The sequence below is a fragment of the Sinocyclocheilus grahami genome, unplaced genomic scaffold (assembly GCF_001515645.1).
Source record: "Sinocyclocheilus grahami isolate Dianchi unplaced genomic scaffold, SAMN03320097.WGS_v1.1 scaffold16.1, whole genome shotgun sequence".
In the NCBI taxonomy this organism is placed as follows: Eukaryota; Metazoa; Chordata; class Actinopteri; order Cypriniformes; family Cyprinidae; genus Sinocyclocheilus; species Sinocyclocheilus grahami.
The window spans coordinates 817,437-843,422 of NW_015505195.1; the positions used below are offsets into that span (position 1 = coordinate 817,437).

General features: G+C 37.3%; 1 protein-coding gene across 2 annotated transcripts in view; it reads right to left on the reverse strand.

Annotated features, from left to right (window-relative positions):
- Window positions 1-25,986, reverse strand: part of LOC107603218 (breast cancer anti-estrogen resistance protein 3-like) — a 60,106-nt gene that overhangs the window by 30,369 nt on the left and 3,751 nt on the right. The window contains exons 1-3 of one of the 2 annotated variants that reach the window (XM_016295970.1): window positions 19,310-19,476; window positions 9,890-10,235; window positions 2,821-2,860 (exon numbers count right to left, since the gene is read on the reverse strand). In XM_016295970.1, coding sequence (XP_016151456.1) covers window positions 2,821-2,860; window positions 9,890-10,227 — 378 coding nt within the window. In that variant the 5' untranslated portion in view covers window positions 10,228-10,235; window positions 19,310-19,476. Of the gene's footprint in view, window positions 1-2,820; window positions 2,861-9,889; window positions 10,236-19,309; window positions 19,477-25,986 lie in introns of those variants that run through there. The other variant, XM_016295963.1, reaches the window with a different exon arrangement.

Below are 25,986 nucleotides of genomic sequence, written 5' to 3' on the forward strand. Positions count from 1 at the left end.
CACACGCAAGGAGAGAGAAATAATAAAGACTTGATATTGAACAAGTCATATCATCATTGCTTGATATTAAATATTGATAAATGATTTGGTTACAAATGTAAACTGAGTAGAAGTTGCGCGTTTTAGCTAATGTAGATCTTGACTTCACTCATTCAACAATGGAAACCACCACCTGATCTGATATCATCTGAAAACAAACAGTTTTCACAAACAATCCTAAAACTGAGAAAGTGATATCGGCGCATGAGGTCTTGGAAGTTAATTATCCCATATTTTTGATGGCTGGCTTCCTGTTAACTTTGAAGGAAACATTCCTTAGCTAACAGGTCGTCAAAAAAATTGGCCAAAGCTGTAAAACCTGCACAACTGAACTGAAAGCTCAAGGCACGCAAAACTAGCCAGTTGAATGATGAAATAGTATTTTCATCATTTCATATATGGCTGAATAATGGACATCAGGAAAGTATTATTTAGGCCTATATCAAACTAAATGTAGTGTCTACCCTGATTATACTATGTCTGTAGATGATGAGATCTCTATTGATAATTATAGCATCATAATTTCAATATATTCTATTAAATGAGTAACCTGGATGATAAACCAAACCCATCTGTGGTGTTCTGACTGAAGAATTAAACTTGTGCACAGATCTGGGAACCTTCTATTATTGAGAGAGATCAGAGATCCCAGGTTCTGTTCGGACGCTAGACATGTACAGACCCAGGCGTTTGATAAACATGATGCTGGAAACTCAACACCACCTGAAGAGGGCAAGTTGAGGTCCACATTCACTCATTCTGAGGGAGAGAAAGGAGGAGGATTTACTGAAGCTATGACCACCTCAGACCTTGATGCAGACACCCAAACACACAGGTGTGATGAAGACCCTGTCGACAGCTAGATTTAGTTGTTTTAATGGTGTAAACAGAAAAACTTCACATGGCTGTACAGATTTACTTCAGCTGCTGATGCATGCTTACAGATGGCCACACATCAAACAGGCAGACAGTTCTAAGAGCATCCTAAAATATTATAAAGAGCCAGTGTATATGCAGTTCATCTGATTGAAACATTTCATGGCAATGTTATTCCCCTGAGGATATGTTGTGTCATCTCCGGTCAAGTTCTGTTATAGGCCTCTCTAATTGGAGAGTGAATCTCACGAATGTCTGAATCATATTTTGCTCCAAAAAATTTTTTTCTTTTTTTTTACTGTCACTTTATTTCTTCAACCAAATTCCACCCCCCATTATTATCCAGGTGAGTTTGATTTTCACAGTGATGTTGCCATACAATTTATATAAACACATTAATTTATTAAAATAACAATTTTTCACTTTTTTAGTAATTCAAATATTAATTAGCAATGGAAAAAATAGTACAAATAAAAGTAAATCATACCTATCTGTTATTTATTTATTATAATATAATCAGTTGAAACAATATGTACTTTTTTCTGCATTACATTAATTAAAATTTAGTGGTAAAATGTGTTTAATTTTCATTTAAAAAATCCTAGTGCAAAAATAGGCTTGTGCAAAATACAATTTACATACATTCTTGGACAGGCTGAGGGATTCATAGTATTTGATTATGATGACTATGTTCAACTGTGCTGGAGCACTGCTAAAGTATAGTTGTTTTGGACTGTGTTTGTGCTGTTTGCTTTGATTTGTTGTCTGTGTTAGGTAATGCTATGAGGTGTTTGATCTTCACAAAGAGTTGCTAGACCCCAAGATGATGCAAACCACTGAGCTACTGAGTATAGGGAGGACAGAGAGAGTGAGACGGATAGTTTCTCAGCAGGCTGACAGAGGTAGCTGTGTGGTGACAGCACACTCAAGGCTGAAGGTAATCACAGTGTAAAATATGCTAACCGAATGAGACACTTCAGATGTGTCACACCATATCTTTCATCAGAGTCGTGGGTGCTGTAATACAGCCGTATTGTGTGACGAAGAGCTTTCATAACTGCTAGATGATGCCTCAGGTCAAAATAAAGCCAGGGAACGATTCTGCCTTTGCTGGCAAAGTGAAATTTGTCATTTGTTCCTCACTTGATACTGTAATTTCAACTGCATATGTTGAAACATCACCAGCTAATTTTCTCCTTGTAATTGTGATGTTTTAATTGAGGATGTGTCTACAGGGGCCCCTTGCACAGTTGGAAATGCAGAGATTGTCAGATCTTTATCGGAAATTTTGGCTGTAGAGTTTCCTGTGTTTTATGAACAGCTCTGTCTTAAAGTTGCACACGCCTATAGGGTCTGATGTATAAAGAAATTGCCTGTCATTCCCTTCAATCAAGAATCAAATGCGGTCAACTACCTATACAGGTCATTGAGAGTGCACTTATATTTGCTAAACTTCATGGCGTGAGTTAAATAATGCAACAAAAGTACTGTTTTTGCTTTCCGCTTAATTCTAATCACTCTCAACTAGCACATAAAATACATCAGGAAGTGTAAATGTTTATAAAACAAAGATTATCACTTCCACTGACACATTTATCTCTGATGCAAATCCAAGTATGCAATGTAATATGTATATTTACTTAACTCTGTATATTTACTTAACTTCATATCCTTACATGACGTTCCTGTCCTATTTTAAAGACTCTACACATACAAAACTCCTTAAGCTGAATAGTATTGGATATCTCAAAGGGTTCAGGGTTGCCCTAAGATCATCTCTGTCTTGAACAAAGCCTTACCCGCCATACCATCATTACCTCATACATTGCCAGTGGCTTTTTACCATAACAGAGCAATCATCTCAAACTCCACACACACATATTAAGGTAAAATGTGAAGCCTTACCTTGACATACTCCATGGTAGGGTCCATGCCTGCACCGTCCCTGCAGGAAAAAGAAAGAACTCTCTTGAGCGAACACATCAACTCTCCTTTAGCTCAGCTGCCTACCAGTTTAACTGTAAGTGTGTGTGTGTGTGTGTGTATGGGTCCTTCTCTGGGCAGGCTGTACGTTGTAAAGTGTCTACCAGTCCAGCCCCGCTCGTCTGAGGTCATTACACCACAGTATAGACCACAACATATGGACACAAACATCCACCATCCCCCCCAACCACACACAATTACTTCCACACCAACCCACATTTGCAAACTTCTGCTGAGATTAATGCAGATATCAGTTTAGTTAATGAGCAAAAATAATAAAAAACCTAAGTAGTCTTTAAGAGAGAGAAAAAAATGAAGGGTTAAACGGTCAGGGATGAGCATGTCAAGTCTTTTAGTGGCTCTCTGTCTCACACAAACACACTCTTGTGACTCTCTCCGGATTTATGCTTGCGTGAAGATTTAAACCCTGAATTCTAAAGGATTATAGCCAGGAAAAGGGAAATTAATTCCTTGAGTCTAAATTTCCCACAGGGCTGAAAACAATGTAAATAAACTTTCAGTGCAACCTTTGGGTAAGAGACAAACTTAGAGCAAATGAAACGCAGAATCTATACAAAATATTAGAAGGAGATGGGACATAGCGATTGTTCACATGGCCTCTCTTCCTGACAGCGGCTTTAAGGTTATGGTCTAGATGTGACTTACCCTAACTGCAGAGATGGCCCTTGGTCAGCACTGCATTTTTTGTTTTATTTAGATTCTCTATGTGGAACGCAGGAACCATGGTGGTGAAGAGAGTCGTGGAGAAGAATGAGTGGTCGAGGTGCATGGCTTAGCTTTTTCTCCATTTAGATTTTTCCTCCCTCTCTCTTTCTGCCTTTACCCAGAGTCCCTTTCATCTCAGCTTACACAAAAACCTGACTTTTCTTTATGACTCTTTCTTTCTTCCTTTTTATACCAGCAGGGTGTGGAGGTGGCACCTGGGGTGAGAGCTCAGATATATAAAAAGCATCAGATATCTGGACATATGAGAATGTATGATAAGATTTTTTTGGATTGTTTGTTTGCTTCGCATTTGATGAACTTAAAAGCATAACTGATTTCCTGTTTAATGTTCCCATTGGACATTCAGTGGAAAGCTACTCTAGAGGCGAGAGGCCACGCTTTAAAGCTTCTGAACACTGACATTAGTACGCTATAAGAGAACACTGTCAGCACTCCCACTGGTCGACCCAAGAGTGACTTGAGTTTGGGACATACCGTCTTATCCGCAAATAGAGGGCATGGAGTGAGGACACGGCCTCAAGAAAAACATTAGTTTCCATCTCTGGCTCTTTCTGAGCCAAGCCACAGCTGTATTGTGTCTCAAAGTGGTGATTTGTACCTCACAGTCATGCCAGTCAGAATTAAAAAGCTGAGGGAGGACATGTCAAGTTGGAGAGATGGACAAGCTATTATTGGGTTTCCAGAAACAGATTCATAATGCTTAAGCCACTGGAGAGAAATGGGACACTTAACACGGAACACTCCCAAAAATCAACCACATGCTGTAGAAAAGAATTCACCTACACATTGAAAGACATAAATCAAAGGCAGTTCACAGCCAAGACGACAGGGCTCTGTGAATCGATACCAGTCAGGTTCACTATGGAGCTTAGGGAGTTTCAATAGGAATTCAGTCTATTGATTTGATTGTTTTGATTAGTGTAAACTATGGTGTGAGTGTTCTAATATGTCTGTGGTTAAGCTGTGTTGCCTCTTAAACGAGTAAACTTTTCACATTGATGCCATGTGACTATACAGCTGCTCTACAAATAAGGGCATCTTCAAACTTTTGTGCCACCTGGAGATGACCTATGACTATACTGTACAAACCTACCTTCCTGTGTGTGTGTGTGTGGGGGGGGGGGTTACTTACCATTTGGGGAAAAATTATTCAAAAACAAGGTAAAAATTAAAGGAAAATTAAGGTTTTAAAAAATTAAGGTACATTTTTTTAATGCTTTTTATGTTTATTTATTAGTTTATTTGATTACTTATTTATTTACTTCAAAATACAAAATTTTCCTCCTTTATGTAGATTTAGGGTGTGGGTTCAATTTGGTCTATGTAGTATAGTTTTATATAATATAAATGGGTGTGTGAGACTAAAGAGAGTGCAAAGGACTGTTTCATGTTACATCAGCAGAACTGTGTGGCAAAAGGAAATCCTTTGGACCACCTGGTAGTCTGAATGGAATGTTTGGGTTCCGTAGAGCTTAGCAACCCTAACAAAGTTACATAACAATAATACTGGACAGCCCAACAAAGACCTGGGTCTACCAGCACATGCAGGGCATTAATATCATTACTGTTATGCATTTCATGTCAACTACATTCATGACCCCATTTTAATTAAATAACTACATGGAATATTTATCCTTTTAATTAATAGTAAAAAGAAAAAAGAAAAGCTCTCACGTGAGTACATTTATCTACTTTCAGGTAATAGTATAACCAATGATCCAGTTGACATCTTGAAAGTGCTGTTGAATATTATGAAAGATAGGTGGCACTGTCTGCTGACAAAATATTGTGTGTTTTTTTCTAAAATGTTTTATATTTTGGCTTGTATAGTATTTAGCAATAAAATGCAAACATTATTATTAATTATTATTATTTCAAGTAAATAAATGACTCACACGAGAGGTCTTGTTATCTTGTATATTGCACAGTGAAGATGTGATGGCAAAGTGATTGCTGATTCATTGTGATGATAGCAGTACAAAACCAGGAAATCACTGATATCTTCCCATCAGAAATGGAAAACTTTTTTAGCATTTGATTGTTTGGTTTAATGTTTACCGTGTGTCATTTCTGTCATTTGGCAGACTGAACCAAGACGCACGCTCCAAGACAAGGCCATGCCCATGTAGTTATCCTCAGTGTTGAGTGGATTCTGCCAACAACTAGAACCACTTTAATCAGCTTTAACAAGTAAATCAAATAGCACTGTTGCTCCTCCATCACTTTCATCTGTCTCATTCTCTCCCTTTGTCTCTCTTTCTTTGTATCTCTCTCTCAATCGCTCTTCCAATCTGTCTCTTTGAAAATTCTTTCATCTCTCGGTCAAAACGTAAATCTACAAGTCCTCACTTTAACCGTTTTGTGTGTCTGTGTTAGAACAGCTGCCTCACACATGCAGGTAGAAAGATGCAAAGAGCTTAAATCCTTGATTTACCATGTGTCATTTCTGTCATTTGGCAGACTGAACCAAGACGCACGCTCCAAGACAAGGCCATGCCCATGTAGTTATCCTCAGTGTTGAGTGGATTCTGCCAACAACTAGAACCACTTTAATCAGCTTTAACAAGTAAATCAAATCACTTTCATCTGTCTCATTCTCTCCCTTTGTCTCTCTTTCTTTGTATCTTTCTCAATCGCTCTTCCAATCTGTCTCTTTGAAAATTCTTTCATCTCTCGGTCAAAACGTAAATCTACAAGTCCTCACTTTAACCGTTTTGTGTGTCTGTGTTAGAACAGCTGCCTCACACATGCAGGTAGAAAGATGCAAAGAGCTTAAATCCTTGATGTTCCGTTGTTTTATAAAGGGTAAATGTTTCAGTCCAAGAAACAAAACCTACATGCATCTTAACTCATCTGACTACTCGCCTGCAGGCAGACACACTCAAACTGGTGAAGCATTCTGCAGCCAGACGTTCAGGGGGTTGACATTTAATCACAATGCCATCCAAGTCTCCAACTCTGATAAAACCAATAATGGAAAAAGTCATCCAGGAGTAAACTAGTTATTGGTTGTGGGTTGATTTCATGTAGGTGTCCATGTAGGTTCTTCTCTCTCTCTCTTAAACCTACACAGTGTTTCTGTTCTACCTATTTATTTTTCCATGTGTCACGCAGAGTCGCAATAAGGTGTTGTTATGGTGACTGGGCCGCTAGAAGAGGTCGTTGCTAACCTTGCTGCCAGTCTTTTGTATGCTGTGGTCATTTTTCACCTCCCGTCTCTCAGTGAGCTTTGTGGCTGTGAAATAGTAGTCTAATATTAGGTAACCTTCAAATGTCAAGTGACAGATGCGGCCCACTGGGCTTACGGAAACCCAAACACACACCTACGCCTCCACAGATGCACAAACACACATAGTTACACTTAAAACTGTTTGTATTAAAGTCTCTATTTAGTCTATCCTTTGCGTTTCCTGAGGTGCTTCTAGTAAAAGTACTTACTGAGGAAGTTAACAGCAACTCAAGTTATCAGTGTTTTGTCTTATGGTCTGTACGCTGTTTCAGGTATGGTAACTTGATTTGGAAAGTTTCTCTTTGTCTCTGGCATTTTCCACAGAATTCCTTTGTTTTTATTTTTGATTTTGTTTACCTTTTTTGTGAAACTTATTAGATATGTTATGTTATATCAATTATCATCTAACAGAAATAACGTATTGTAAAAAGTAGCTTGTTTTAAACAATCAAATGTTTGTATTCACCTCTTAAAATGCCATTTTGATTTCAACTGTTTGCAAAAATTAAGGTCATTTAATTTAGCAGTAATAAGTGTTTCAATTATTTATGATTTATAATTAACAAATTAAATTACTAAGTCATGGTTTAATAATATATTATTAAATATGAATTATTAAATGAAGAGTTCATTTGCAAAAACAGATAACTCTGTTTTTATACATTTTCAGAAATCATGTTTTTTTTATTGTGCATTCCAAGTAATATCAATCAAACTGCAGTTGGGTTGTTTTGATTAAGTAATAACTCAGCAAAATACAGGTAACTTACAAAATTAAAGTTAACTGAAAGTATGTTTTTTTATATATATATATACCTTAAAAGTTTAACTCCAACAGTCGTTTTTTTTGGCAAAAGCAGATAACTCCACATTTCAGGTTTCAGAGTTAAACAAAAACTCTTTGTAATCTCCTCAGCTGACAATGTAGACACCTGAACTTTGTTGTTGTGTTTACAGGAAATACAGAGAACTTTTCCCTCACCACTGTAACATGCTACTTTAGCAAGGTTCTGTGCAAAATGTTCACTTTTATTTTCCTTTGACGCCCCGAAGAAGATATCACGGGTTCGTCGAAATTAACCATCCTCGATCACTTTTAGTCAGCTTTGACAAAACTCCTCTCAGCTAGCGCATCTTTTAGAAGTGACTAGCAGCCTTTGTCACCTGACCTCGCTTTTTGATCAGATAAAAAATAACTTATTGGGTTTTGTTTACAAACAACAAGGGCGCATGTCGGTGTCTGCGGAAAAACATGAACTCACGATGCCTTACAGTGGACAAAACCGGCTTTTGTGACAAAACGTGTTTAGGGTTCAGAACGTTCTATATGTGGGGAATAATGCACGGCAGTCAGTTCTTTTTTTTTTTTAAACATGGCATTTATCGGTTTTTGCAAATGAACACTTCAAATTTGTTTTTTTCTGTAATTTATGGGAATTATACGTTTATGAATAAAAAACAAACGATTTCATTTAATATTTAGTTTGACCTCCTCAGGTGGTGATGAACATTTTTATTAAGAAAAACTTTAAGAATTTCAGGCCTTATTTTGTGCCCTGTTCCTGCAAGATGCCCTCTATAATCAGAGACACTGTCCACAGAGCCAGACACAGATCATTTTACTATATCTGCCAGGTATTTTATTGAGGGTGAGATATAATACCTGTTAAGTCAGTCTGCATAAATAAGAGACAAACACAAACTTCTTTGTTGCTGATTGTGATAAGATCAGACAGCCAGTAAGGGCGATACAGTTATACAGGCCTAGCGCTATGGCAAAGACGTAAGTAGACAGTGGAAAAGAGAGACAAGATGCAAGAAAAAGAGATGGAGACAGTCCTGGACGTAAGACTGAGCCAGTAGCAGCTTGTATTTTATGATTATTATCTTAGCTGTCCTATTTCCTGATGTAAGACAGTAAAGTTAACGGGACTGAAGGGCAGTACAAGGCAAAGATTTGGTGTCAACTGCTCTGACGGCCAACTTATTATCAGTTATGTTAAACCACTAGCCAGAACAAAGGGGTGATATATTCAAATGTGCACTACACACTGCACAAATAAATGCTAGCAAAGGCTAACAGCAGTTTTAGGGTGCTCAGTGACGCTGTATTCACTGTTAGCTGTTGGTTGAGTTCACCTTTGCATCCAAATCACTTAACTAACCTGTACTATGTAATAATTTATGCTGCATATTTTATAACCTAAAATTATGCCCTTTTTATACCATAAACTAGCAACCTATGTGGGGTCACAAACCCTAAGTTTAGATACTGTTCAGTTTGATTGTTACACAGTTCTACAGATTACATTTTATAATCCATTATATAATATGATGTTTAATTCATAAAATATTGTACTAAAGGGAAACGTATTACCAATGAACACTGTCCTAACCAGGCAAAACACAAGTGTTTTTATCAATTGTCGCATTGTCATGATTAGGACATGGTGTAATAGTACATTTAACATGTTTTGTAAAATGTAATCTGTATTTACTAAACAGTCCTATTCTATAATCTTACAATCTGCAAGTGAGATACATTTATATGTATATAAGTGAGCTATATATTCAGCCAATTTTGAGAAAAGCGACCAATTTGGCTTGTTCATTCTCACACTGTCATTAGTGGGGTTTTAGATATATTTAGTTAAAGAACATACAGTAGGCTGTGAAGAGCTGGCAGGTTAAGTTGCTATTGTGGTAACCTTCACCTAAATCTTGACCTTAATCTTGACTATGTATTTGAAAGCAACATTGCTCTAAGCTGGGAAAGCACGGTATATGATTTCATGAATTGGGACTGTGTTTTAAACCATATTACATGTTACAGTCTATTTACCTATAGGGGCGTTCACACTGAGACTTACAAGTCCATAGAATAACAACACCTCAACAGTTGGGTAGCTTTTAATTCTTTGCAAAGATTTGTGGTGTTTTTGCGGGTGCTGTAGGGCTTTGTTGCGTTTGAATCACTGAGAGAGGATAGGTGTGTAGGTGTACTGTATTTCTTACTTGGATGATACACTGCTCTTCCTGTCAAAGTGGAAAGCCTGGTGTTCTTCAATAATGTTGTGTATTAGTGGTGATGGTGGCAGGCGATATCGGCCCGGGTATGGTGCTACTGATAACCCCATGTTTCCATTCATCTCCCACTGCTTCACAGGGGAACTAGTGCCATTCTTCTTTTTGCGAGGCAGGGTACCATGGATGGAGACTCCCTGGTAGCCGCTGACCGGCATCTCGGCCATGGCAGGCCGTGAGCTCAGCAGATCCATAGAAGATGCGAGCGTGCACTGCCGCCCAATGTGCATGTTCCTAGGCAGACTAGAAAACCTCCCTTCTGCCATCATCCTCAGCTCTGTAAAAGAAAAAAAAAGACAAGATTACATGAATAGTCTACAAACAATACACATTATTTGATATACAGTAAAAACAGTAATATTATGAAATATTATTATTACCATTTAAAATAAATGTTTCCATTTTAATATTTTTTTAAATGTAATTTATTCCCGTGATGACAAAACTGAATTTTCAGCAGCCATTACTTCAGTGTCACATGATCCTTCAGAAATCATTATAATATGCTGAATTAGTGTTCAAGAAACATTTATTATTTATCAATGTTGAAAACCACGTTTTTCAAGATTCTTTGATTAATAAAATAATGTAATAGTCTTAACTGACACTTTTGATCAGTTTAGTGTCCTTGCTAAAACAAATATATCAATTAAAAAAACAAACTTTTGAATAAATGTACTGTATATATATATATATATATATATATATATATATACTGTACTTTTATTACTGGCTGTAGTCTGTGTTATAACTATTATTAACAACACAGATATGATGAAATGTGGGTGTTACTTTTTTCTGACATTTGTTTTAGGTGGTATCAACAGTTAGTGTTTATACGAAACCTCCTGCCATGTGTGCCCTGTGGCACAGGTAAGTTGGAAGGCATCACTGTTTGATAGACCTGTCTCCTGGCAGCAACAGGGAGAAACAAAAAACAGAGACATCTCTCTCAAAGAGAGGGAACTCCGTTCAGTCTGACCACAAGAGGTGCAGATAAGGATCTTCCCTTGTTGTCTCCAAGCACATGTTTACTTCAGCATTCCAACGACACACAGAAACCACTAATTGGTGCAGTGAAAGTGGATTCAGATTTTATGGAATTTTATGGAGCTAGATTTGTAGGCTTCACTCTTTCTGTTGTGTTTTCAAAGGAATAGTTAAAACCGAAAATTAAATTTCTGTCATCATTTACTCATTCATGTCACTCAAATCCAGCATGCTAATATTCAACCATTTTTTCCCCCAAATAACAAAATGCTAACCATTAGCTGAATAGCTCCAAAAAGGACAACAACGTATCATAAAAATAATAAATATAATTTTTGTTCTATATTAAAATTCTTCTAAAAACATACAGTAGCTTTGTGTTTCCTTGTGCAAGGGAAATACATTAAATATGCTTGTACATGTATAAGACAAGGGGAAGAGTATAAGGCTAATCTTTCTCTTTATATCTTTCATATTTATGGGTAAAATATAATCTCTAAACTGAAAGTAAAACAGCACCCCTGGTGTCGATAAGACTGTGACTTCTGTATGTTTATTGAGGGGCTTCAAATCAAGAGAAAACAGTGGGTGTGTGAGTTCACTGACCCAGACGCTGGATGAGTGTGTGTGCATGTTGACCCCATTAAAGAGCGCTATTAGGGTTATATAGGAGCACGCATATGCATACAGCAGAGCTGGTGTTGCCGTCACCCTCTTTTGTCTCTTTTGTGATGGATGAAACTCAATCTTGGAACCTGACAGCGCTTCTGTTTAAGGTCTGGCATGATCTCATTCCCTTCATGAAGAGGGGGGAGCTGATTTCATACTCAGACCCATTCCACACCACCATTTGCCCCCAAATGTTCTTTCTCTGCTACATGTATCTGTGCATTTAGTTCTGGGCCAGCAGTTCATATTGTTTGTGTTTTCCCATAATTTGCAGTGCAGCAGTGCATCCAGGCTCCAAAATGAACACTCGCCGAGCTTCAAATGTGACAGAAATTTGGCTTTGGTGAGTAAATAAAACATCTTGATTTATTTAAATAAAATAAGATGCCCAATATAATGATAGACTCTCCCTCGCTGTTTATTTATCTGATTTAAGCAATTTAAGTGAATCAAATTGTTAGGAATAGATAAAGTGAGGTAATGCTATAATAAAGAGAAGGATCTTGCTTTTAGCATTAAATAAGACTTGAACTTAATATGGCACCATTCCTGACATTAAACAAATGTCAATATTATAAAATCACCCACTGTAATATTTTCATTGTAATATTATCACTTTTGTGAGAGGTTTCACAGATTGTATAGGATTCTGTGAGTTAGAACTGCTCCCATCATAATCAACAAGGCGTAAACACAGGCTGAATTAGATTTATTCTGCAGTGTAGACAGCTTAGTGATATAGTTATATAGTAATCATAGGAAATAGTTCTATCTGGTCTCATGGCATAAATGTACCTGGGGGCACTTTTTAGCGAGACGCGAAATACGTACCAATAAGTACATATCACTGCAATTTCCAAAATAAATGAACACTAGAGGCAATAAAACTCCAACACAGCAAACACAGCAATACGTACCTATATCAACGTAATAAAAACGTACCAGAATTCATGTGTTGAACCCATGTTTTAGTGCCACTCAGTGGACATTTCTCTTTGAAACTGTGGCGAAACGTGCAGTAAAGTACGTAAAAACGGTGTTGCACAAAAAGTACATAGTGGTACATATTTTTATGAGACCAGGTTGATATAGTTATAATAGGAACATTCTAATATTGTCATGTTGCTTATTTATAATTTATTTAAAATTTAAATTATTGTTTTGTTATCTGCTACCAGGGCTAATGTTAAGTTAGGGAGTATCTTGATTTGCTGATGTATAAAACGACAATAAATTATGTTTAGAAACAGAGTTCTTATTTTGATTAGTTATTTTGAATATGCACCCTACACAAAAACTATGGCATAGATGCCACAAATTAAATAAATATTTTAATTTAAATGTAAAATTTGAAATGAATAATTGTCATAAAAACAAGAGAAAATAACTATGATTTGCATAATCATGCAGCACTACTGTGACACAATGACCTGTGTTTGCTACAAATGAGCAAAATATTTTGCAACAGGAACAAAAATATATTTTCCAGGAAGTAATGTGAAATACGGTTTTGTAGCCAGTAAAACTATTCAACAATGGACAGTGTGACAAAGAGTTAATTTTGGTCCCTTGCACAAGCATCTGTGGAGAGTGGAAAGACATGGAAACTCCCTGGTAATGCCATGCTGGGGTGTTTGAACCTGCAAACTAACCACAGTCACCTCCACCTCCACCCAGATCCACTCATCCATGACCACCAATGTCCTGAATCAGCTTATCATGTGACTGTGCTCTTTTAATGCTGTTTTTCAGTTTAATTTTAGATTTAACAAACCCTAAGATAACAGTTGGGCTGGTTGTATAGCTTAGAACCTTTTGTTTTTAAAAAATAAGAACATATATGCACTTAATCAGACTACGCCTGTCATACACCTGTAAATCACTTTTTTTATTTGCATTTATGTAACTCTTTACACAGTCTGGGTGTTCTGGTATATAATGACTAGATTCCACACAGCGGGTTTTTAATGGTTTGATCAGGGCACTTTGCAGTGCTATGAAATCCCGCTATGAATACCTCAGCTGTATATTTATGCACCTGGAGCACCTGTGCGCTGTCCTGGGGCCCTGAAACATGAGATTCCATTCACTGGTGCTGTTTTTCATGTGGTGTGTAATGGCTAGGAGACATTAAAATCAGTGTTACCGAGTTATCATACTGGCTAGTCAGGAATCCCCTGTTGGTTTCAGATAAATTTTTCTCACATGTCTCAGAGTGTGAGGGATAGCCATGCTCATCTGAGAAGGCAGATATGCACTTCCTCTGTCAGAGGAAGTGATGGTTCTGAGTCATAATACTTATATACACCAGTGATTTTAGAAGGGCAACTGTGACCTTTCTAAAAATAAATATAGAAACATAGAGTGGAAAAAGCTGGCATGCTCATATCAGATTTTTTAAAGGATCAGATTTTAAAGGGGGCAGACCCTCCAAGTCCCTGAAGGAGGCCATTTCTAGAGGTATGATTATAAATATTTTCTTCAATGTACATATTTCACAGGTGATTGTGATTTTAAAGGTATAGATCACCGAAAAATGTCAAATTCTTTCAGCATTTTCTCACCATCCATCTCACAAATGTTTTTTGTAAAGGAAATATAAGAAATAAAGTCATATGTGTTTGGAATGGCATCCCTCTAAATCTTTCCTCTCATAAAAAAATGAGGCCTCACTGAGGAACAAATCATCCTCATGTGCACTTAAACAGCCAATGAAATTTATTTCAGTGTAATTGGCCTTAGCTCTGGTTGTTTTTTCTTGAGAAGAGATGTCTCATCATTGACCCCTTCAGTCTTTAAATTAAATCAATGCTTTTTAATTATAACCATTGTTGGATGAGGATGGATGAACTTGAGTCAGGTACAATTACAATCAATGATGAGAAAATCTCCAGTCTTATTGATTTCATCAGTCTATTTCTTTACCTTTTACTTTTAAATAAGAACCATTAATTTTTTTTTTTTATTATTACTTTAATTCAACTACTTTAGCCTAAATCCTTTAACTTTTATTGAAACAGTCCCCATACTATAAACTAAGTATAATTTCTCTGTATGAAATAAATATATATATGTATGGTTGTAGTTTAAAAGATATAGCCGAACAAACACTGTCTTATTTTGTTTAATATAATAATAGCAGCAATGTGTAGCATGGACACTATAATGTAAAATGTCACTGTTATTTGTAACTCTTACATGAACTACTCTGTGTGAAAGGAATCTGAAACATAAGTGATTTCCCTGCTCTCAGCCCAGGTCAAAAGGCCACTGTAGGTTAACATGGTGTCTAAGAGCTCTGCATGGTGTAATTTTCAACATTTCAGCAGGCAGTGAGACAGTGAGACAGCTGTCAGCACTACACAAATGCAGAAACGAGTCCCCTGTGGCTCTGGATTACATATGCTAAACAATTAAACTGTTAAAGGGGTCATATGAGGCTTTTTTAAAGATCATTATTTTGTGTATTTGGTGTAACAGAATATGTTGACATGCTTTAATGTTCAAAAAACACATTATTTTTCAAATACTGTACATTATTGTAAGTCCTCTATGCCCCGCCTCTCTCAAACGCTTTGTTTTTTACAAAGTCCCTCCTTCCGACAAGCGCAGTCTGCTCTGATTGGCCAGCTGACCCAGTGCATTGTGATTGGCCGAACACCACAAGCACTCGTCGGAAATATAACAACCCTTACCATAATTGCGAGCTTCATCTTTCAAAATAAATTTAAAGACAGAGCCCGAAAGGGGAACAAAGTCTCGTGACAGACACAGTGATGAATATGTGTTTGCAGTACACAAGCCACGGTTAAGACAGCTGACTCCACTGTGATGTGTCTCGCTCTCTCTCTCTCTCTTTCTCTCACTCTCTCGCGCTCTCTCTCTCTCGCGCTCTTTCTGCACGCACACACACCAGTGTTGCCAGATTGGGCGGTTTTGAATTTGATAGTGCGGGTAAAAATTGGTTTGGGCGGGTGGACAAAATTTGGGCTGGTTTTTGGGGTCAATTTGGCGATTTTCAAACATATAAATTGCATAGGCTAATTGTTTAACAAACAAGCCCAAGTATGTATACTGCATCCAATCAGTCATCACCAAATATAATAAGCCAAATAAAGTGCTTTTGCTTTCGCCTAGAAACACACAGCGTCTCCCTGACATGGCTGCTTCAACACTAACTGCGGTTACTGAAACCACGCCTTCTTTCTTTACGTGAACATTTGGGCGGCATTATGCTAATATTTCCACATAGTGAGGTAGATATGTGGGGGCGTGTTAGAACGAGCCATTTTAGGGGGGCGTGGCAGAGTCTTAACTTTGATAAAGAATATCTCTTTGGTTTTGAGACTTTAGTCTTTGCAACTTCAGGGATCTTATCTATGCACAATCAGCTTGTAACACTCCAAAGAGGAAGGAAAACTTGAAATCGCATCATATGAACCCTTTAACTTCTCGTCCTCCCCAGAAGTCATGAATATGCAAAATGCTCATTAAACGTTTCTTAATTAATGCTTTGCTCTTCTATTTTCTCGTTAGGCTCCCTATTGATTATCCAGTTCTCTCTCAAGTGCTTGTTCTATTCTAGACTGACATGCCATCATATAACCTCACTCCAAAATGTCAATCACAGTAGCCTATTCTCTCTCTCTCTCTCTCTCTCTCTCTCTCTCTCTCTCTCTCTCGCTCTCTCTCTCAATCCTGCAAAGCACAGCTGGTTGCTGGCTGACATCATCTTCTATATCAAACACGCTTATTTGCCTCTGGCTAATACAATGTCATGTTCGGGAATGTTAAAGTGTCTTTGTTCTCCAGGATAACCATTTTCTTATTCTTATACACTATAAGGATTATTGCCCAAAAATATTCTGTCATAATTTATTCACCCTCATGTTGTTCCAAACCTATATGACTTACTTTCTCTTGTGGAACACCAAAAAAAGAAGTTTATCAGAAGGTCTGAGCTGCTCTTTTTAATGCAATGAAAATGAATGGGGAGCAGGGACATTCAAGCACTCAAACAATTCAATAGCTTTGTGTGACAAACAGACTAGTTGCTGTTCACTTCCATTCTATGGAAAACAGCAGCTTGGAAATGCTATAAGTGACTTAAATGACAAATGGTATAAGCATGAGTAAATGATGACAGAATACCATAAACACTTGTTATTAGTATTGTCTTTCACCCTTGCTTGCTCATTTCAAGTGGTTTTAAAAGGATTATCCTGAGGCAATTATGCAAAGTTATTAAAGGGGTATAGATGTAAGAATTGTACTGGGTACAATAACAATCACAGACAAGGTCACACTGTTTTTTGTCATACTCAAAATGTGCATGCAGTACAAATAGTTTTCAAAGAGCACTGACTCTCAGACCAAAAAGGTTAAATGCATGAAAGAGGAGAATTGTCTGCGCATTTCAAAACAACAAGATGATTATTCTCACCCTGGCCCTTTCACCATCCAGCCAACCCCCACAGAAGTTGGTGGGAATCTTGTGAATAATGCAGGTCTCCTTTAATTAATTAAAACCTGCTTTTGGAACACAAAGACTCGAGTGAGAGGAGAGCAAGTGTAGGGTTTAAAGAGCTCTTAACAAACAGCCATGCATCAACCATGATGGCCTGAAGGAGTGGAGAACACATTTTGAAGTTCTAATAGAACCAACCACTGAATTGTAGAACCACAGTGAAGAATGGTGCAGGTTCAATATAAGTTAAGATGTTTGACATCGTGTAGATTACCACAAAAAGTTATTTGCATGGTAAAGCTGTATAGTTGTTTGAATTGTCCTTTTAGTGGTGGGATTATTATAGGGAGATTAACATCTGGTTATTCTGACGTAATTCCTGTGGTCATGTCCTAGGTCACATCCCTTTCTGGTATCCCTGCATGGATCATATGAAAGTTACCAGGTGTAGCGGCTTTAAATTGTCATGACAGAAGTTGAAAAATTGGATTATAACTTTGCACAGACAAGGTAAGTACAGCATTTTATCACATTTCTCATGTTAATATGCAAGACTTGTGACTGTATGATGTGAAACTGAAACTCCAATGTCCAATGTAAAATGTACACTACAGATCAAATTTAGAGTCAGATTTCTTTTTAGAAGAAATTAATATTAAGCAGCACAACTGTTTTAAACATTAATAATACGAAATGATATATTCAAATGATTTCTAAAGAATCATGCGACATGGAAGACTGGAGTAATGATGCTAAAATTCAGCTTTGCCATTACAGGAATAAATTACATTTTAAAACATTTAAATAGAAAACTTTACAATATTACTGTTTTTACTGTATTTTTCATTAAAAAAAAACAATAATACTGACCCCAAACTTTTCAACGTTAGTGTAGGTTTTAAAGCAAAACCAGTTAAAACCATTGGTCTACATTTTGTAGAGTGAGAGTTCTAGTACTTCCTCTGTGACATCACCGTGTTTATTTCATTGATTGAGGGTCCCATTGTCACTGGCAATAGCAGTAAAGCAACAGGAGACAAAACAACCAAGAATGCACCATACTTCTCCCACTGTGGACTACTCAGCTGCACACCGAGAGAGGAACATATGGGCAACAATACATCAACATCTCTCCTCCGCCCCCCATGACAGACACAACCCTTTCTGCTTCAACTCGAACTCCCGTACCAGCAGTCAACAGCCACAAATCAGGCCTGAGTGGTTCATTACACAGTCCCAGCGCTAAGGCTTATCAGAATAGGAAGTGTGGAAATACATGCAGACTTGTGAACACATCACACACCCATTCACTGAAGGCGTGGAGCCAGCGGTCACATCCGTCTCTCTCAGCTCTACGTGCTAAAAGTAGATCCTTTAAGATCTTCCAGTCCAATCACATGCAACACGGATGCTCCCTAATTACTGTAATGAGCATGTTGAGAGGAAAACACCACAAACAAACAAACACCAAGAGCAACGAAGCGAGGACAGAATGAGGCCAAAACAAAAAAGTTATTAAGCATGTTTACATGGACAATCTACACTGATTATGCTTCAGTGATGCATGCTTCATGCATCACTGAAGATGACAAGTTTTTAAAGTCATGACAACTAGATTTTCAGCATTTTTATGTATTTATTCAATTTGTGTATATTTTTGATGAGAAAGAAACCTTTTTATGTAAACATGATTTTGTTTTTAAATAATGGGCTGTTTTTGATATAATAGTTCTTTGTTGTAGAGGTAAACACACTTGTTGATAGTTGTTCTTGTTATACGTTAATATTCATAGCTTTCACTTGTACAGACTTCTATAGTCACACAATACAGCCAATTTCTAATGGGCCGTTCTTTTGTTGAGGGGTGAGAGATGTCAAGCCCCAAACCCCCACCCATCTACAATGTAACGCGCAGTGCTACGTTCAGCCTGTGAGTCGACTAGCAAGATTTGTGACATATTGATCACAAATCTATTAAAGTCCTCAGCAGTGGCTGCCACTTTTTTTCCACATGAGCAACTCAAAAGGCAACAGATACTGCTGCTGCTGTGAGACTTTATAACACACACACACACACACACCCTTCTTCATAACATCTAATGTCAGCTACTAAATGTAACATGCAAAGTGTCACAGTTCGCAAGCTTCGACAGTCATATTTAGCATTATTTGTTCAAAGAGCCAAACTTATACTTAAAAACAATAAAAGATAAAAGTTTTCTTACCTGGCTAAAGGTTGTAGCTTCTCCAAGTATGCAAAACCTGAAATATCCTCCTTCTGCAGTCTGTTAGTAAGAGTTTCTCAGTTCCATAGCAAGCATAGCGACCTAGTGCACAGATTCACACTGACGGACAGCAAGTTGAGAGTAAACAACAATCCTGTTATGTTGCCACTGACCTCCCACTTTGAACTGTGCCAGTGTTTCCCAAGCAGTCTTACAATCTCCTTCAAGTCCCTCTCTCTCCTGCTCACTCTCTCTCCTTAGTTCAGCCCCCAAGGGAGTGATTTAGGATTTCCCAGACACACCCTCTCCAATGGGCGGAACTTAAGGAGTCATCTCACAACTGACGAGCCGGCCCCTGCCCCCAGCTGCTCTTTCCTCTGTCATGTGTCTAGTCTGCACAATACTAGCTCCTCTTTGTTCAAGTTAACTTTTTGGACAAGTATCACAAGTTTCTGTTATGTGTCAAATGAATACTAAAAATGTCAATGTTAAACCTTAAAATAATCTAAAAATAGACTTATATTTTACACCTTATATGGTCAACAATGATTTACTTTTACTGTCAACCATTAAAATGCTTTTTCAGAAATGGCTAATAAAAATGGCTAAAGATTTTTTTTCCTGTTGTCTGTGAGGAACAGAATTTCCTGTCTCTCTGTCCTCGGATTCCTCTTCATTGTCAGTGGGATGATAACAAACGACAGATGCTGAGTTCCTTCCCGAATGATTCAGGCAGAGAGATGGGGCGCGGTGTGATCTGACTAAAGGCTGATGAGAGTGCGGTGATCATGCAGGTGATTCAGATGTTTGTTTGTCACTCAGTTACGGTCTGAATGTTGTGCAAAACATTGTGCAAACATCCAGAACCAAAGCTATCCATTTTATAATACATTTCTAGTAATGTAGGGTTGCATATAAATACCAAAAGTGTCTAAGCACTAGTGCCACAACAATGAATTCACTACTAATAAAGTATGTGCACTAGAAACACTGAAAAGGATATATCTAGACTGAAGCAGACCTCTTTAAAGTGCCCCTATTATGCCATTTTGGATATTGCCTTTCATGCAGTGTGTAATGTAGATGTATGTGAATGTAAACAATGCGCAAAGTTGTAAAGCCGAGAGTGCACGGTAAATAAAATTATTGTCTCCCAAAAGAAAGAATCGACTCTGAACAGCCTAAACAAGTCGTCAGTAATTCGAATCCCACTTCCTTGATGACTAGACATCCTAGACATCACTGGGTAACACATTTGCATAATGCCCACCTATGTTCTATGTTGGCCGGCCACGAACAACTTGACCCCACCGTCAAACACTGTAGCTCGTTGGTGTGAAATTTTCACTTCCAAAAGATGAGGCTGCAAAGAATCATTGGAAAATGAGGTGATATTAAATGCATATTTTGAGAAAAAAGAAGCGTATTTTGACCTAGCGTGCATGTAAACCTATTATAGGAGACACCCAAAACAATATTAGGAATCTTAAAAATGGCATAATGGGGCACTTTAAGTTACTGCCTAGAGTACCATTTGTCAAAGTGTCAAAACCAGACATTGTCATGAAAATAGAGATATATGTCTGTTAAAGACACCACTCAAAGCATTGTTATCAATCTTTGACTTCGTGCAATTAAACGTGTACACTTTGAAATTGAGCGTTTATTATGTGACATGGGCAACAGATCACTAAAAAAAGGAAGAGTTATGCTGAATTTGTCAACTTGTCTGGTTTGTTCAGCCCTGAAGTTCTCAAGTAATGTAGTATATACACAACCAAAGATAAAAATATCCATAACGAATGATAAGGTCTTGCAAAACAGCTTCAGTACACTCTAAATTCTAATTGGATGAACCACATCAGTTGAATTCTATATTAATGCAGCTGCGATGTTGCTTAACAACAGTAAACAACTGTTTCAACATTTGACTAACTCGCTTTAAAAACAAGGTCTTCTTCGCCTTGACTTGTATTTTCTCATTACTCCATGTTTCTTTGTCAATTACGCATGTACTCAGCCCTCTACGAACACCTTGGCAATTTAATCGCCATTGGCTAGTAAATTTTTTAGTTTACTCACCAGACTGATATAGATATACAGTATATATTAGTGCTGGGCGGTATGACCAAAAATTTATTTCACTGTATTTTTCAAAATTATACCGGGTTCACTGTAAATGACGGTATTTTTTTTCATGCATGACCGGGTGTTAACCATATTTTCTACTGATTGAGAGAGAAAATACTGCAGTATATTGACTTGGAATGCCCTATTTTACTGTCATGATGAGTGAATATTGTCAAAAAATACCACACTAAATAGTGACTAAACACGGCCCCTTTTAATACATGTTAACCAAGAATCACTCTCATTTATAATCGTGGTATCGTCTGATAAAAATCAACATGCATCTACACTAAAGAGCGACTATGCGGTTGTTTTGGCAATATTACTTTTTTGTCTCATGCAGCGCACTGCCTGCGTCTGAGTAACAAACTAAAAAAAACAACAAACTAAAAAGTGCATGTGATATTAACAGACGAACTACGCTCATATTTATAATTCCAAACAATCAGTAAGCAACAGGTGCTTGGAAACGCTGTTCTGTACTAAAACTTTATTGACGAGTCGGCTGCGGTGCGGCCAACTGAATGTGCTGCTTCTCTGCCGCTCACTGCACAGAACAGACGCCGAGAGAGGTGACACTTCTCCGGGAAAGTCAGACCTCGCGTTCGAGGGACAGCATTGGCGAAATCTTTCAACTGAACCATAGCTAAGATTTATACAAAAAGGTCGCTAGGTTTGTCAGTATGAATATTCTATGGAAAAAAGCTGCTAAAAGGGTCTGAAAGTTGCTAAATCTAGTGCTAAAGTCGCGCTCGTGTGTGTGTGAGATGCGGGAGCTGATGGCAGGGGGCGGTGGATATTTGTGGCGGTCAATGTGGATATTGTGGATGAGTTCTTCTGTGTCATCACGTTCTATTAGTTCTACAGCTTCAGTTTCAGAACTTTCACGCTTAGTAACACATACAGCTGTGCTCTCACCACAGTGTAACAGTGAAAAGGGACCCCTTTCAAACCGTGTCACGTTCCGAACGTTGTTTAAGGGACATACACCGGTATTGCGGTATTTTAAAAATTCATATCATAACAAAAATAAACACCGGTATTCGGTATGAACCGGTATACCGCCCAGCACTAATATATATATATATACACACATGTATTTTTGTAAAATGGCACAGTTTTATAAATATCTGAAAGTACACTCTTAACATCAGTCAGTCAAGCATTATAATATGATAATATTATTTAATGATAGAACTTTAGTAATTATAATTAAAACTTGATAACCATGTATGAATGCATATTAGTCATTTTAACTGAACTTCGGACTGGTGGTGGTGCTTTTTTTGTCATTCAGTGTTTCTGTAAAAAAACTAAAAATTGGGGGGAAAACTAACAAAAATCCTGATAAGATAATAATGATACGAATTCTACTAATAAGAACAATATAAAACGCACTAAGCATTAATGAGCTACTGGATTCATGAATATTAATTGGCTAATATTAGACATAATTTAGTCGCCAGAGTGAAGATTTAGTCGCAATGTAGAGGGTTGTGTACTGTAAATAACATAAAGCAGTCCTCCGCCTGACTGGACTTACAGCCCCCAGCAGAGCAGCTTTGACTGGATTCAGTCATTTGACTAGTAGCTCATCATTCGAGCTGGTCACAGAAGATACAAGTACAGACAAATGAGAACACCTCAAACATAATGGTTTGTTTGTAACCATGTGTCTGATGTATTCTGACCTCAATGGTTACAATTCTAGCTTTTTTTAAAACAATGATGAAGTTGACATGAAATCAACTTTTATGCTATATATATTTTTCAATACACTTTCCTATTGTGATCGAATCGTTGGAGCACATTATTCTAAAGGAAAACAATATTTGCCTTCATAATAGTCAAAATTTCATAACTTTCTCTGAAACTCTTCAGGTGACATGAATTAAGAAAATTCTTATAAAAATTCTAATAAATTACATCTTGAATTATAAAATTTTTAGAATAGTGCAATTCAATTTTTGCAGATGTTGGCCTTATATATTTGTTACAAACAGCCCAGATCATTGAGTCACTCACAGCATCATACGTGATTATAAGTATTAAGTTGCAGTTTCTAATAAAGTTACCAACAAACTGACAAATAACCATTTTTTTACCTCAGTTTGGAGCTTGGTGAGCAATTTTAAATCATGTATTGAGTTATTTTTATGTTTTTGTGTGTTTCCGTACAGGTACAGAAACACATCTTGGAATGGAATGCATCAAGATGAATACAAGACAAAGTTTGTGTCTCTCAAACAGTCACAGGAAGTGATCCCCAGAAGGGACATAGAGCTCATCTAATTATTTTCTGCCTCTCTCCTTCCACTGGTTCCACCCAAGGCTGAGTGTAAGAACAGTTATCAAAGTATGAAGTGTAATATTGCCCCATTCCACAACATATAATAATCAAGGCAACGTTTTCAACAGGACAATATGAATTTCCTTTCATGAGTGATTTCTGAATAATAAAATCATGGACTGTAAATATCGTGATAATCATAATTTCTTCACTGACTTTTACAAACGTTACCACCTGAAATCAGATTTTATGAGTCTTTACAAAACAATTAAGAGGATATTTGTGCATGCATAATTCCTTTGTGTACCTTGGTTGGAAGAATAATTAAAAAGCCTTATTAAACTGTGTTACTGGATAAAACCCATGTAAAAATGTGACCAATGAAGTGCCTCAGCCTTGTCAGCTTTATCTTATAGTCTATGCCTCAGATAACTATGATGTGGAATCTGCTTGTCATGGCTGGTATTTTCCAACACTGGCAAATAGCTGCTCAGCAGTGAGCATCACTACATATGACCTCTGAGTTTACAGTCTAACTGTCATCAGTGGAGTTTAGCTGTCTCTTACACATGGTCAAGCACAGTCATATTGATGGACTCAGTGGCCACTGGTGGCTGGTTATCTGGTTCCAGCCCCGCATTCTTTCTTATATAAGTGTAACTCTATTCCAGGTCACTGGATAAATATGGCTAGTGAAAGTAAAATGATCTTTACTGGGAAGAAGACTTCTTACAGACTGTATTCAGAGTAAAATAATTTTCACAACTTTCTGGACATTTTGTCAACAGGAAATTTATTTTAAGATGCATTCTTCGATATTTTATTGGCGAAAGGATTGAAATTCCATATTTAAAAACAACCCATTTTACTTCTATGTGATGTATTTCAGAGTTAAACAGGATATTTAATAAATAGTATGGAAAGACGTGATTTTATACATCAGGATTGTAAAAAGTGATTTCTATATGACAGGTGGTTGAAACGGAAAAACAAAACAAAAAATGGCTTGATGATTTCAGCCAAACATGGAAAGTTGTGTCAGAGGTGGAGCAAGTTTTGATTATACATAATCCAAAGACATTTTTTAACATCTTTTTTTTTTCTTTAGACTAATGTGCATTGATGAATCACTCGCAGTAAGACCAGGAACATGCATTAACAAAGTAAAAAAATAACATAAATCAATAAATGCAATAACTCAAATGTGGCATCTGTTCTGAGAAGAGTCTTTTGGGCGAGTTTCACACAAATACCTCCCCCTAAACATATTTAAACATTGTTCAGGAGAGTAATGGACACTTTCTACAGGTGACATTTGTCTAGCAGACAAGAGAGCTTAATGCAGGTATCTGAAAAGCTTTTCACAGAGAAGCAGCAATGGCTACTTTATGCCCCAGTATCATCCGTCATAATGGATATAATTTGGACATGTATTAAATTTCAAAACTGTGTTTACATTTATGAAATGCTGCCACAGAGCTGGATGTGACTGAGGGGTGAGGAAGCTGATGCCAGCTCTACTCTCACACCCAGTGTGAGCACAAGGTCAGAGAAGAGTTTTCCCACAAAACGCCCAAGAAACGCCCAGAATATATCCAAGAGACACCCTGGGCTTTCATCTGACTGTGATGAGTTTTCTCACATTTTCTCACAAGGCTCAGCCCTGGCTCTTAAAATGTTTAGAATTATACCTCTTTTTCTAATGCTTATGCTGGATTAGGTTTTACAAAGCACCCAAAGAACTTAATGAAAGAACTGCATAATTGGGATTTAATTTGAGTGTATATCCACTCTGTAATTCAACAATTTTCATGCTTAGTCTTAATCATAGTTTCTGCAACAATACAATTATATATAATAAATAAAACAATAATAAACAAAATTATGAACCCCCCAGAAGGATACATTGCTGACCTTGGAGTTAATTAAGCACTGAACTACTTAAGTATGGAATTTTATATACTGTATGGTGGCATACCTTTGAACCTGCAATCTGCACCCATTTAATAGCATGCTTCATTTAATAGCATACTCCAGCCCTTCTAAACAAGAGCAGCCTGTCATCATTGAACATCACTGCAATGCTGTGCTGCAAATACACGTGAGTATTGTGTTTATGCATTTGCACACACTGTTCAACTGCTCAAAAGGCACCAAATAAAATAAAGTAGTGTCTGAAGCCAAATGACTACTGAAAAAAAAGGGGGGGGGGGGGGGGGCGTTATTTATTTAAATTTTAGTATTTCGTCTAGTTCGT